The sequence below is a fragment of the Saccopteryx bilineata genome, chromosome 1 (genome assembly GCF_036850765.1).
Source record: "Saccopteryx bilineata isolate mSacBil1 chromosome 1, mSacBil1_pri_phased_curated, whole genome shotgun sequence".
Classification (NCBI taxonomy): domain Eukaryota; kingdom Metazoa; phylum Chordata; class Mammalia; order Chiroptera; family Emballonuridae; genus Saccopteryx; species Saccopteryx bilineata.
The window spans coordinates 92563133-92577827 of record NC_089490.1 but is presented as its reverse complement, the minus strand read 5'-3'; the positions used below and the strand labels follow the sequence as shown (position 1 = coordinate 92577827).

General features: G+C 49.3%; 1 protein-coding gene across 10 annotated transcripts in view; it reads right to left on the bottom strand.

Annotated features, from left to right (window-relative positions):
* The window catches only part of LARGE1 (LARGE xylosyl- and glucuronyltransferase 1), a 565935-nt gene that overhangs the window by 514266 nt on the left and 36974 nt on the right, over window positions 1-14695 (bottom strand). Inside the window, exons 1-2 of one of the 10 annotated variants that reach the window (XM_066259883.1) lie at window positions 8685-8782; window positions 6231-6309 (exon numbers count right to left, since the gene is read on the bottom strand). The exons of 4 other annotated variants lie outside the window; for them this stretch is intronic. In XM_066259883.1, coding sequence (XP_066115980.1) covers window positions 6231-6250 — 20 coding nt within the window. In that variant the 5' untranslated portion in view covers window positions 6251-6309; window positions 8685-8782. Of the gene's footprint in view, window positions 1-6143; window positions 6209-6230; window positions 6310-8684; window positions 8783-14695 lie in introns of those variants that run through there. 5 more of the 10 variants (XM_066259874.1, XM_066259918.1, XM_066259845.1 and 2 more) reach the window with 5 other exon arrangements.

The window sequence follows — 14695 nt, the reverse complement described above, 5'->3', positions numbered from 1 at the left end:
AAGGTTCCTTCCAGGTTTAAGGGGCTCCAATTTACCTCAATAATCTTGGAGTCCCTACCCGTGCCTGAAGTTGAGCTGGGTCCCAGGGAGAAGACATGGATGTTCCAATGATCAGGAATGTTCACAAATAAAGATGCAGTAAGTGCTACACTGAGTTTAAGTTAAATGCCCAAAGCACAATAGATGTATGATAAAGACAAGAGAAGAATGGTGGCATCATGTTACTGGAAAAGGCTGCCTGGGCAAGATGCAGCTGGCCTGGAGGTGTGAAGCATCTAAGCCTTCCTTTCCTTGCTTCAGAAATATGTGCCCATGTACATGTCTCGGACGACACTGTGAGCTCCAAGGGTAGGAACAGGGCTTTGTTTATTGTGCTATCCCCTGTACCACAAAGAGAGACAACACACAAATACTGGCTGACTGGCTGGCTCCCTGGATGAATGGATGGGTGGATGGATAAGTAAGTAGATGTGCGCACGCACACGTGTGTGTGTGTGTGTGTGTGTGTGTGTGTGTGTGTGTGTGTGTGTTATGAGTGGGTGGGTGGGTAGATGGCTGGATGGATGGCTGGAGGGATGGATGGTTGGTTGGATGGATGGAAGGAAGGATGGGTGGGTGGGTTGGTGGAAGGATGGAAGGAAGGAAGGAAGGAAGGAAGGAAGGAAGGAAGGAAGGAAGGAAGGAAGGAAGGAAGGAAGGAAGGAAGGGAGGGAGGGGCTGGTATGGGAAGATGCTGTTTTGAGACAGCAACAGTAAGAGGAATGTGGATTTAACTAGCCAATCAAAACCCTCAGAACAACACTTTTTTCAGAGGTTAATAGCCACATTTTTCCTCCTATTCTCAAAACCCAGAGCGATCCTGGCCTGTGGGACCTGGATTTCACAATCACTCCCTGAATTTAGACTGTGCTCCTGATAGTCTCAGCCATCAGGCCTATTTCTCCCACTCTTCCCATAAGCCTCTCCCGATGACCTTTACTCCAGTTCTGCTCCTCACCTGCATTCCCGGCCCTGCCTCTAGGTTGGTTCAGAGTTTTTAGAAGGGACATGGACATAGACGACAGCCCCAGTCCAGCATGCAGAACACATTCTGATGGATTTTATTCACAAAGTACAGCTGACCTCCACTGAGGAACAAAATTTAGTGACCTGTGCTTTCTCTTCTATCCCGCCGCCCTGACACCAAGCCCATTCTCATTTGTGGGTCCTTGAGAAGGCCAGGCCTAGCCGGAACGGTCAGCCCTGGTCAGTCTTTCCCCTGGCTGTAGCCCCAGGTCCCGCCCAGCGCCAGAAGACTGCAGATCATTTCAGCTCAACTCTCTTTTCCTACCCAGCTAGACCTTGAGATGGTATCACCATTACATCAGGAATGAGTTTTGTTTGGGTTGTGTGTTTGCATTAAAGACTATCCTGGCTCTTTAGGAACCAGAGATGTTGGTATTTTTTTCAGAGTGACACTGACACAACTCTACTTCAAGCAAATAAATGTTTTCAACCAAAATGAGTCATTTGGTGGGAATAGTGAGTGCACAAGCCTGCATCTGGGTTGAGCCCTTTATAAAAAAAAGTGAGGGGGTAGGACTGCGTTTAAGGCTAAAAACTTTAAAGCAATGGGAGCTGGTTTTCCTGGTCATATCTGCTGCCGTACACATGGGAAATAAAGGGAAAGGCAGGGAAACTGTTGAAAACTCTGGGGTCAGACAGAGTTCTCCGCAGGGGAGAATTCAGCTTTACCACTTTCTTGACGTAAAATCAAGAAAGTGATGGGGGTGGGAAGAGGAACTTAACCTCTGATCCCCATTGTGGTTATGAGGATTACCGTATATTCCCCATGTATAAAACGCATCTTTTTTTGAAAAATTTGGGGTCTAAAAACTGGGTGCATCTTACACGGTGGTTGTAGATTTTTTTACTTGCATTTCCGCTTTTTATGCTTGTTTTTATGCTCATTGTTGAAGACAGTGATTCATCATCAGACACAGATGAGGAAAAGCTAATGGCTGGGAGTTTTGACAGTGATGAGGAGTTGTATGAATTTTATGATGGATAAAACTTGAGTTCAGTAACTTTATGTAATACTTTTTTTTTCAAATTTCGGGCCCCCAAATTAAGGTGGGTCTTATACATAGGAGCATCTTATACATGGAGAAATATGGTAACTTAAATCACTTCCTCTATGTACAATAAATCATTTAAAAAAATCTCAGCATACCATAAGCACTCAATTAATGTGAGGCATTGTTATTTAGAGAGCACATAAGGGAACTGTGCTGTCCAGTGGTAGTCTCTAGCCACAGGTGGCTATATAACTTTAAATTAATTAAATTTAAGTGAACTTAAAATTCAGTTCCTCAGTCAAATCAGTCACATATTAAGTGCTCAATAACTACGTGTGGACACTGGCTACTGTGCTGGACAGCGCAGACACCCAGCATTCCCATCACGCACAAGGTTGGACAGTGCTGGGACAGAGGTCAAGAGAAATAGCATGAGCTAGAGGGTCTGTGTGACTTAGGCAAGTTACTTAACCTCTCTGTGCCTCTTCCATAAAATGGGGGTAACAGTAGGACGCTATTCAATCAAGCTAAGGATCATCTGCTATGCAAGTCTTACAATAATGGTAAGTGCCCCGCTGGTACCCTAAAATGTGGGGACAGACACAGGCAAGGTGCAGGATGATTTTTACGTAAAGCACCTGCCACAGGGCCCAACACATAGATGACATTCAGCTCATTTACTCTTTGTTACAACAAATGTTCACCGAGCACCAGGATGTGCTTGGTATTATTCTAGACATCAGAGAGGTAGATATGAATACCGGCCCTGCCCTCATAGAGATTACACGCTCAATAGATGGGGGCTGTTCTGATGCAAATAGGAATAGGTATTCCTATTTCCGCCCCATATTAATACTCCCAGCAATGAAAAGAAAAGGCTGCCAAGTATAAAGCTATGCCCAAAGAGGTGCCTAATAAAAGTGCTCAAATGAACAAATGAATGAACAGATGAATGAGTTAGGAGGACACTTGATAATGCACACATAGTGAACTGGGCCCAGGGTGACCCAGTTAATTACCTGATGGTGGGTGTGGCTAACTCAGAGAGCTGTTGCCAGGAGACACTAATAAATGATCCTAAAGCAGTCTGCACAGTGTTATGTATGAAAGCTTAATCATGTTCAACCCGAATGGCTGGGATAGAGACAACATTCACATACATGCCCTCTGGCTTCTATTCTGGGCTCTGCTCTGACTCACCCCATCAGCTGGGGCTGCCCACTCTCTCCATAGTACCCAGAGAAAAGAACCCCTACAGGGAAGCCAGCACTCACCTTCCCCACCTTTCACTGGTCCTGGGCAAACAGAGCCAGCAAGAGGGAGGCATCCCCACTGTCCAGGAAACTCCTACCCAGCCTTACACACCTGCTGGCCTGAGCAACTGGCATTCTGGCCCTGGTTCTATTACTCACTGGGCAGAACTTCCCAGGGAAGAGGCCAATGGTACCACATCTCGGCATGTGTCTCTGTTTCCGAAACCTAAACAGTCATGCTTGTTAGGTCTGCAGCTCCCTGACACAGTTAAATGTCGTGAGAGGGCGCCAGGTTGAATCACTGGACCTGTGTCTTACCTGCAGGAAAGGCCTCAGCAAGCTATTTTAAGTCCTTCGCTCTCAGGCTGTCCTCTGTTGTGTCCGAAGGAAAACAGCGTCTGTTGCACAACGATGTACGTGGAATTACATGAGATAACGTAAAGTGCCCAAGTGTTCGGTAGGAACTAGTTTACATTCTATCTAGTTTGTCAAGATGGATAGACAAGAGGAAGGGATGAGGTCCGTGCCCCCAGTGCTGTCATCATGGATCGGCTCTCCGGTCTGCCTGTGCCTCACCCATCTTCTTCATCCACAGCAGGGAGCTGAGTCCCTGCGGTGCACTCCCTGGCATACCACCTCCCCAATGTTACCACAACTGGGTTGCTTCTTTACTCCGCTTAGAAGAATACAAGACATATGAAAACTCAGTACAAGAATTCACAGCAGAACCCTTCACCTGCATACACCTTCCTTCCAGGTGGCTACAAGACATTTGCTTATTAAGGATCTCCCACATCTATGGGTAGGTGGGAACACCCCTCCATAGCCCTCAAGGCCTGTGAGAGGGAGCCACCATGTCCTGCTTCACGCTAAGCAGTAGTGCCTGAGAAAGGACGGGTTTGGGATGGCAGGGGAGGAGGGTATGGTGGCATAAATGGTGATGGACTAAGACTTGCCTTGGGGGGAGGGGTGAACACAAGATATGGTGTACAGATGATGTGTTGTAGAGTTGGGGACCTAAAACCTGTATGATTATGTTAACTAGTGCCACCCCAATAAATTCAATAAAAAAAATAAAAATTAAAATTAAAAAAAAAAAAAAAAAGGCCCTGGCCTGTTGGCTTAGTGATAGAGCGTGGGCCCAGCGTGTGAATGTACCTGGTTCGATTTCCAGTCAGGGCACACAGGAGAAGCAACCATTTGCTTCTCCATCTCTCCCTCTCCCCCTTGTCTCTGTCTCTCTCTTTCTTCCTCTCTTGCAGCCAGTGGCTTGATTGGTTCAAACACATTGGCCCTGGACACTGGGGATGGCTCCGTGGAGCCTCAGCCTCAGGTGCTAAAAATAGCTCAGTTGTGAGCATGGCCCAAGATGGGCAGAGCATTGGCCCTCGATGGATGTTGCCAGGTGGATCCCAGTCAGGGCGCATGTGAGAGTCTAATACCCCATCTCACTTGGAAAAGAAGAAAAAAAATCAGCAAGTATTCCTGTAAAAATACTTGTCTTGAATATCACACTTCAAGACACACAGGATTAGATGATATCTAAGGGTCTTCCTGTGTTTGACATTCTGCAATAATTTCTCTAAGGAGCTGACCTAACCACGAGGACAGGGCTGTCGTGGTGGAAGCAATGCTCCTTACATTACCTGAAACAATCTCCATTCATTTCTTCCCTCACCCCATCATTCCCAACACCCACCACACCAGGCATGGCCCCCTCTTGCCTATGGCCCTGCCCAGCACATCCTTCAGGGAATTACAGGCCATTTCCATTCCCATCCAAGTGAACTCTTCCCATCAAAAGCGTTTCTGTCTACTTTATTATTCTCACTCATTTAACACCCCTTTCCAGCCCCTGGTCTGGTCCAGCGAACACCAATCACGTCGAATGCCACTGGTTACTCATTTTCTGCTTGGCCACTCCATGGCAACAGAGCTTACAGACACGACAGTGACCACAAGTGACCTTGAGGGGCTCAAAAACAAATGGCGGACATGGATTAACCTCAAAACAAAATGGGTGACTAAAGTGCTTCAACAGAATTATGAGGATGGAAATTCTGGGCAGGGGTGGCTGACTGCAAAGGTGAGGATGTGATCATGAAGGGTGTGAACCGGGCTGGAAACCAGCAGGATTCAGACAGGGAGAGCGACGGCGGCAGGTGAGGGGGATCTCTTAGCTCAGAATGCTCGTTGTTGACACCTGCCCGTCACTGCAGGGCCCTCGCTTCAGACCTGTCTTCTCCTTAAGCCAAGCACCCTCCCCCTGGCTGCTCTGTGCTGATTCTGACCCTGATGGGCCTGCTCACTTCCCCATTCCCTGGGCCCTGACCCAATACTGTACTCTCCAAGTTGGCATTAAGTGTGGCAAGGCTAAAATTAGGACTGTTGCCATAGATATGTAGATGTCTCTGTAGCAAATCTGTTCAGCTCCCAAGGGGAAAAAGAAATAAAAGATTTTTTTTTCCCATTCTGACTGCGAAGCAACTGGGGGTCTGGAAAATCTAAGCTCACATACTGAGATGCCTCTCTGAGCCTTCCTGACCCTGTGGGAAGGGAAAAGAGAGGCTTCCTGTGCACGTGCAGTGGCACTGCTGGGGGTCTGTCCCTGCTGAGCTGTCCCATGTTGTCACCAGCATGAGAAACACCAGGTCAGGCCCACAGTCCACCTGCGCCTGCACTTCATCCTGGAAGGGAGCCCTTCCGAGAGGGGGTCCTGCTCCCTCTATTTCCGAGCCCGGCTCGCCCTGTAAGAGGGACCACACCACTTACATACAGTTAATACATGGGAAACCTTGCGGCTCAGTACAGCAAACTAGTGAGGTTCAAATACCTTCAGAGAACTGCCGCAGCCCCCCAGCAAAGGGCAGCCGCTGTGATCATGACGACAGGGTAACAGTAATGACAGGCACTCGCTTACTGTTGTGTCCTACGTTCCATGCTTCTTGCTTCCCGTGTATTCTCTCATCTCGTCCTTGTAGGGGTTGAATTGTGTCCTCCTAAAAAAGAGACATGCTGAAGTCCTAACCCCTCATTACTCAGAATGTGACCTTATTTGGAAACAAGAGTCACTGCAGATATAATTAAGATGAGGTCATATGGGAGTAGGGCGGGCCCTTCCTCCAGTATGACTGGTGTCCTTATAAAAAGACGGCCATGTGAAGGCAGATGTGCAGAGAGAATAGCGTATGACGACACAGGATTGGAGTGATGCGTCTACAAGCCGAGGGACACCGACGACTGCCGGCAAACCACAGGACGCTAACAAGAGGGAAGGAGGGTTCCCCCACTTGTCTCTGTGGGAACCCTGCTGCTGCACCCTGATTTTGGACTTCCAGATTCCAAACCTGTGGGATGACAAACTTCTGTTGTATTGAGCCATCCAGTTAATGGCATTTCCGTAGGGCAGTCACTGGAAACTGACCCAATCCTCATCACAATTCTGTGAAGACTTAGGTACCAAAATAGTCGAATTTCCAAGGGAGGACATAAAGCTTAATTGGTAGCAAATAATAGCAATAACAAATATCAACACAGTACGAAGTACTCTCCATATTAACTTGTTTAATCCCCACAAAGACCTGAACCCCACAACTACCCCATGAAGCTATCCCATTATAAAGAAGACTGAGGCACAGAAAGGTTAAGTAATCTGCCCAAGATCACACAGCTCATAATCAATGGAGCCAGACTTCAAACCCAGACCCAGAATCTGTGCTCTTCCCCACTATAACCACCTAAAGCCAGAAGAGAATGTCCCAGAAGAGACTTGAACTCCGGTGGTCTGGTTTCAAACCCCACATGTCCTTGGCTTCTCTTCTCAACTTTGTGTTCCAATTGACAAAGAGAGTGTGCTGCATTTAGTAGCCTTTTAAAACGCTTATTTGGTGACACGAACTAATTAATTAAATGGGCAACAGTTTGCATATATCCCATTAGTTCAAATTAAATTCAAATCAGTCCATTTTAGCAATGAAAACTGACCGAGGTCCCTATGGGCAAGAGAAATCAGGACAGCAGTAACCAGGTTATTCAGAGTACGCGGCACGCAGGTGGAGACGAGCCTCCTCTCTCACAAAGCTTTTATGTGTTAAGTCAGCTCAGTAAACATGGAATGAGCACCTACTATGTGCCAGCACTGTGTCAGGTAATGGGAGTACAAGAGATATAGTCCCAGTCCAGGAAAAACTCGAAAATGGCCAAGGTGCCACACGTCCTGGCCAGCACTACCACTGACGTCAGAACAGAGGTGCTGTTGGAGACGAGGACAGAGAATTAATGCACCCAGAACACGTGACATCTGAGTGCATCTGCGATTTCAAGCTAATTTCTTATTTTAAGGCTAACCTAAACACCACACACTCTCTCTCTCTCTCTCTCTCTCTCTCTCTTTCCTCCTTCCTTCCTCATTTCTCCCAGCAACCTTTCCCTGCAATATTAGATTTTTCACAATGTGAACCATACTGGTGACACACAGGATTTCAGCCGTATTTAATTTCCGTAATTACTAATTCGTAATGAAGGGAGTAGTGTTCATTATCCCCCCCTAAGAAAAATGTTTTCAGGGTCAGAGCTCGGCAAAACCAAAATTACTAAATGACTAGTCACTGGTCATTAGAATTAACTCAGCTAAACCATCCTTCACTTGTTAAAGAGAAACAGACTAATTCTATGTCAACAAATGAGGAGATACACCACGGAGAACGGGATGCGGGTAGGGGTGGCAGGAGGTGTGTCAGGACGAGAGGGGACAAGGAGGCCTGGGAGCCAAGAAAGAAGGATCTCGCAGAGAGACGTGTCCTGGCACCCACCTCCCTGCCGGCCACCTGCCCACCCACGGGGTCACTCCACACACAGCGAGCTGGCATGGTCACCGGGTGGCAGGCATGTGGCTTAGTGGAAAGAATGCAGGCCCTGCCTTGACCCTTCCTCCACCACTTACGCTGGAAAAGGACAACAGGGTCGGCCTTACACAGCCGTTCCCAGAGCCAAGTGCACCAGAGTTGCTCAGAACCCCGTGAGCCACAGAGAAGACACACAATAAATGTCAGCTGCTGGGGTTATCAACACAGTCTTCACCGTCCCAGAGTTTAACACCAGGGGCCGGGGCCAACCCACAGCAGCGACCTTTCTCCATCCCTGTCACTGTCACCACCAAAGCCGCCGTACGAGCGCTGAGCAAGCCATTTACGTCCCTGGAACTGAATCTCCACTTCTATGAAACAAGTCCTGCAGCACATGGCACAGATGCTGAGTGCAGGCAGCGAGCGGCCAGCCGGGTGAGGGGAAGCCGGTCTTCCCTGGAGCGAATGCGGAACCCAGTAAAGACTCATGGAACCAACCCACCTGAGAAAACAAACAAACAGGCCTTTACCTTGAAAACCAGACACTTTTACTAGAAAACGCCTCGGTCCAGCAAGAGGGCAGCCCTTGAGGAGGGGGTAGAACTGGCCACCTCTCCCGGCCGTGCTGAGCTCCTCGGGTTGGCAGGATCTGGCCCCGTTGGGGCGCCCGACCTCGCCTCTGAAAAGCCTTGCCTCTGTGTTTGGGTTTATTATTTCTGCACTGCCCACTAAAAGCCCTTGGATCGGGCGTGAGTAGTTCTTTTTTTAACCCCCCTGGCAGGAGCAGTGCACCATGGAGACACGCCTTGATTAGCTCAAGCTGTTCCCGGACTAATGAGCCACACCGTGCAGTTTGCGGGGGTCTCTTCTGAACGGTGACCAATGGTGCCCTCCCCGTTCCGGTCCAGCACTGGAGGCCGGGCATCCCCGGGAAGCTCTGATGTAGGAGGGAACTCACCACAGGGCGGATCAGGTCGGCAAGCTCCGTGTCCCTCTGGCCCCTCCCTCCTCACCACCCTGAGAGGTGACATGGCACAACCAAGGAGACGTGAATTAGAAGGCAGGAAGCTTGGCCAGGGATCAGCTGCGTGGCCAACAGTGGGGCTTCGCTGGCCAGTCAGAGGCACTCATCAGATGGCCCGTAATCTATTCTGGCACTGAAACCTGAGGGACCCCATTCACATTCATGTGCCAGTCTTCTCTGCCCACTGCCTGCATCTCACATTCCCCCTCCTCCGCCCCGCCCACCGGGTGAGGATCTGCCTCCCGGGCCAGGCCTGCCTGCCTGCCTGCCCTTCTCAGGTCACAAATACCCAAGTACAAGTCCCCAACTTCACCTCCTCCCTTCGCCACCTCTGCCCCAGGTCCTCCCCTCTCACCCCCACCCTGACATCTCCTCTTCCCTCCCCAACCCACACCATTTTTTTTCAGATCTCTGTCCCTCCTTCTTTATGCCTCTTTGGTCCTCTATTTTCCTGCCTCCACTCAGGGAACTTAAATGAAAAAATGGGACATTATTTCCACAGACTGTGCTTTGTCAAAGCCAAAAACTCATCTTTCCTGGCTGATTCGGTCCTTTGTAAGGGTCCCGAGGATGAGCCATAAAAGGGGCACAAGGTCAGAAGGGCGCAGCACGCCTCCCATTAAGGACTCAGGGAGCAGACAGAGATTAGAGCAGGTCTTTGCCGCTCCAAAGACTACACTGCGAGTGTCCTCACTCATCCAGGGATCTCTCCGGAGCACGTCAGCCAGGATGAGAAAAAAACACACCTCTACTTCGATCTGATCTCAGCACTCTTCCCCACAGGTCTCAGCACACGACCCAAACAACAGGGCAAAGGGAACATACAGCAGCGACAGACACGGGACAGTTCATGCAACTAGCGTTAGCCATGTTTATTAGTTTAAATGGATCATAAAATAAATAAATCTGTCCTGTTTGTACTGGAACTATTATGCGCACACGTGTGCGCATGTGTGTGTGTGTGGGGGGGTGCGTTTTCTGAAATAAATTTAATCCTTAGGCGAGACATCCTGGGTAAGCCAATCGTAACGGTTTTCCCCCGCCAGAAAGGCTGCAGTCTGGCAGCCCTGGGCTCAAATGCCACCTCCGCCACTGACTGGCTGTGACACCTTGGGCCCAGGAATGGACCCTCGATGTGCCTCCGTTTCCTGGTTTGTCAACGAGAAACACTAACCTCTCTGGCACACACCAGGTCACGCACTCAGAGATGACAATGGTCTCCATGCACAGCATCATTATCGTCACATAAGTGCTCGCTGAGTCTGCAACGTGCCCGGCGGCCACCTCAGTGCTTACGTTAACGCAGCTCGAGTAGGCAGCGGCTGCCATGATCTCCATCCTCCATATGGACAGAGAAGCTGAGCAACTAGCCCGAGGTGACCCAGCTGAGCAGAGAACGCAGGACCCATCCCGAGGCCATCGGCTCCAGTTACACCCCTCCGTCCCCGACTCCAGGCCCTGCGGCCAGCTGGGTGAACCCGTCAGCGGTGCACTCGCCAGCATTATCACCATAATACTGGCTCTGTTTTTATAAGGACCGTTGTCCAGAAGAGTGATTTTATTTTGCCTTCTTGAGTTAAACTGCAATCCTAGGGGCACTGAACCTAATTGCTTGTATCTCCGTCCGCCATCTACGCCCTGCACGCTGGAGAGAAAGCTGGGCTGAGGAACGGCCTGCATGAGGCTTTATGGGTCAAGCAGCATTCTCTGGGCCAAAGAGGCTGGAGGTATCTCCATTCCAGATTGCCTGGCAAACCTCTCCGTGGCCGGGGCCAACTGCAGAATGACAGCCACCACCTGTCCCTCTTGACTGAGGAATGGTGGGGGCAGAGGGCCGTGCCACAGAGAGAGCGAAACTCGTCAGCCTGAAATCCATATGCCTGCCTCCAACCATTTCCAAGCGGCCCCCAGGCTGCTGTGCAGGGATGGCCCTGCCCCGCCTGCCACTCCGGCTCCATCCACTGGGCAGTGACTGGTGCCAAAATGTAAGGTGCTCATAGCAGGGGCCCCAGCCAGGCCCCAGGGCAGGAGACCGGTGAATGCTACTCACACCTGGCAGCATCCAGAGTTTTCACTTTGGTGGCAGTGAGCTGTTTGACTTTGTTTAACTGGGAGCTTCCTTCGCCAGAGCCCTGCAAGTGTGTCAACAGCAAGCAGAGGTGGGAATCAGGGGACAGCAAGGACCCTGCCTGGCCAGCATGCCAGAGCCTCCTGCCAGGCACCTCGCCCTAAGGTGTGGTCTTTGCCCCCGCCCCTGGGCTTGGGTGAATGCCTTCAGGACAGATCCAGCACCCAGGGCTCTGTGGTGGGATGGCTGGTCCCTCCTCTGTGGCTTCACATCAGCCACTATGAATACTGCTCGGTCCAGCAATGCCAACCTCAGCCTTGGCATTTTAGACAAAAGGCCGGAGAAGAAATCATGTGGGCTGGTCAGGAACAGGGGCCTAGGAGCACTGCAGCTCTGGCTGTGGACCACTCATCCACTCTCCAGCCGTGAGACCCAGGCACGTTGCCCGACTTCTGCGTGTCCTAGTTTCACATCTGTGCAATGGACACAGAACCCCACCCTGGATACCGTCAGGGATGTGGGACTGAAACAAAATGGGCCTCAAAAGTCCAACCACTGGGACTTGCTCGAAGTGAGGACAGACAGAGGCCGTCTGTGGAGTCAGAAGTCAGGGCAGCGGGCACCCTTTGGAGGCGGAGGGGGACTGGTCATGTCCTATTTCTGGGCCTGGGAGCTGATGAGATAGGTGGGTTCCCCTTCTGAAAATGTATCAAGTTGCATGCTTACACGTTCTGTACTTTGCTGTTTGTATAGTACATTATATATTTCGTTTAAAAATTTACTAGGAAAACAAACCAAAACAAGCTTCTGCAAAGGAGCCATAAACTGGCCTGTATTTAGTTCAAAGTAAGAACTCTGGGTCTGAACACCCTAGCCGTCTTCCCACGTGAGCCCCCCTCACCCAGGCTGTAGTTATAAGGCCCTCCTATGATGGCACAGTCATATTTCCAGGCCGCCCAGTGGACTCAGAGATCATCCTATCCAGTGAGGCCAACACACCTTCATTGACTTGCATGACTATTTACTGAGCAGCTACGATGTACCAGGCACAGATCTAGATATAAGCAAAATTAAGAAAGCTCCTTCTTAAAAAAAAAAAAGAAAAAGGCAAGCTTATATTGCACACCTGAAGAGAAGAAAACAGTGCCATTAATGAGGTCCTGCTGTGTGTACCATGGTGCCCAGGGTGGTGCATTTGCCATATGATATGATCTTAACATTGGTGCAAGGTTCAGCCTTACCCAGACAATCCCTGGGGCCTTCCTGGCCCTGGCCCTCTGGTGAGAACCACCCAGTTCATGACAGATGGAAGCCCAAAGCCCTCTCTAAGCTTTGCTTTTTCCTCTAAGATGTTTTGTGGCAACTAGCACAGCAGGATTCTGGGGACAGGTGATCTGAGTTAAACCAGAGCTGTGCGATTTTGGGTGTCTTAACCTCTCTGTGCCTCAGTTTTCCCATTTTCACAAAGGGAGAAATGATTGCTCTTAAGGTTCAGTGAGGATGAAATCAGATGACTCCGTCAAACGGTGAGAAGGGTGCTGGGCGCACAGCCAGCACTCAGTGCACTCGGCGGCTGTTGTTTTCGTGGTTTCTGTGAATTCCTAGGGAGGGTATCGCTGTCTTCACTTTCCACAAAAACATCCAGTAACACAAGGCATCCGCTGTGGTCTCCACTGGGTCACTGATCGTCTCGTCCCTCTCAGGAAGGGGAACCAAATAAAGAAAGGGCGAGAGAGACAGAGGAATGAATAGAACAGGAGAGAAGGGAGGAAGGAAATTCATTTTCCTCACAGAGCCTCCTTCTGCTGGACTCCGCCCAAGATCTACGCTGTCCAGTGCGGCAGCCGTGCCCACACGTGGCCCCTGAACACTTACAGCACGGCAACGTGAACTGAGTGGTGCTATAACTGTACAGTCCAGGTCTCAAGGGTCCTTGTTCGAAATAAAGAATGTAAAATACCTCAATAACTCTTTTTATACATTATGATTACACTGACCTAAACACAACATAGTGTTAAAATTCATTTCACCTACTTCCTTTAGCTTTCTTTTCTTTCTTTTTTTTAATGTGGCTACTAGAAAATTTAAAAGTATATATGTGGCCTGGATTATATATATTTCCATTGAACAGTGCTGTTTTTGCTTCTCACGGTCTTCTCCTACACAAAGGTCAATTCCTTCCCTCAAAGGCACCTTCATCCCAGTTCTTAAGATAAACATTTCATCTTTGACACATAAATACATTTTAGACAAAATTCCACAGCTAAAGAAATGGGGAGTGGTAGAAGTGACCCGCCTAAGGTCCTGTGGCCAGCAAAGGGCGGAGCCAGCGCCTGACTCCTTCCCAGTTCTGGACACACTGACTCACCCACACTGCCCACTCTGCTCCTCAAAACAGCGGCCTCTCCAGGCCACCACCCCAGAATGAATGAAGAGGTCACATTCAATTACTTGCCACCAGGATCACCAATGGCTATCGCTATGTTTTAAAGTATAAGATTGCTGATACTTCAAGGGGAGACATGGATTAAAACAGGGTGTGGGTGACTGTTTGCAGAGGTAAAATCATACATATGACTAGATCTAACTCCTACAGGCAGGATTACCATGGGCCAAACACACTGAGCCTCACAGGACCTAAGAAGGAATCCTCCCATTACTCCCTGACACATGGATTTTTAATGCCCATTTACAGAGGAGGAAACCAACACCCAGAAGGCTCAGTGATTTATGCCGTCACTCAGTAGTAAGTGGTAGTAAGTGGCTTCTGGCCTTTGCTCCTACAGTCCCTTGGCCTAAAATGCCCCTGTCCACCAGCAAGGTTTAGCTGAAACCACCCTTTCTGCAAAAATCAATAAAATCAATATGACTCTCTCTCTTCTCACAAAACCTTTGGTCGCCCATGAGCTTTAAATGTCATCTATCCTGTACTTACCACAAATGTTAGAATTCATTGCTTATGCATGTTACTTCCACCAACAATCTGAGCCTCTTCAGAGGAGAAGCTATGACTTTCCCATATTTTATCTTTGGTTCCTGGTCCAGTATCAGACACATGGGAATTACTCCAGAAAAACAGCTGTTGACTGAATGAAATAACCAAGCAACCAACCCATCCCAACACCCTGGCTTTTGTTCTGGGTACCTTTCCCCAACCAGCTTCCCTGTTCTGTGTCCCAGTGTTCCTCTCCACAGATTGGTGGCTTCTCACCACCAATCTGTTTGCATGGAAAGGGGCCAAGTGCATTGCTTTTGACTGTAGCTTGGTAACACCAATTGTCACCTCTCCATTTTTATTAATTGCTGGGTTAATCAAGCACTCCAAACTGTGGCCACCCACGCGAACATGCAAGCTTTTCTGGTTGGCCAAGAACACAGGTGTAAGCCGAAGCAAAAGACAGAATTTCACACAACCTTCCGGACTCTGAACGATGATGGCCACATCCTTC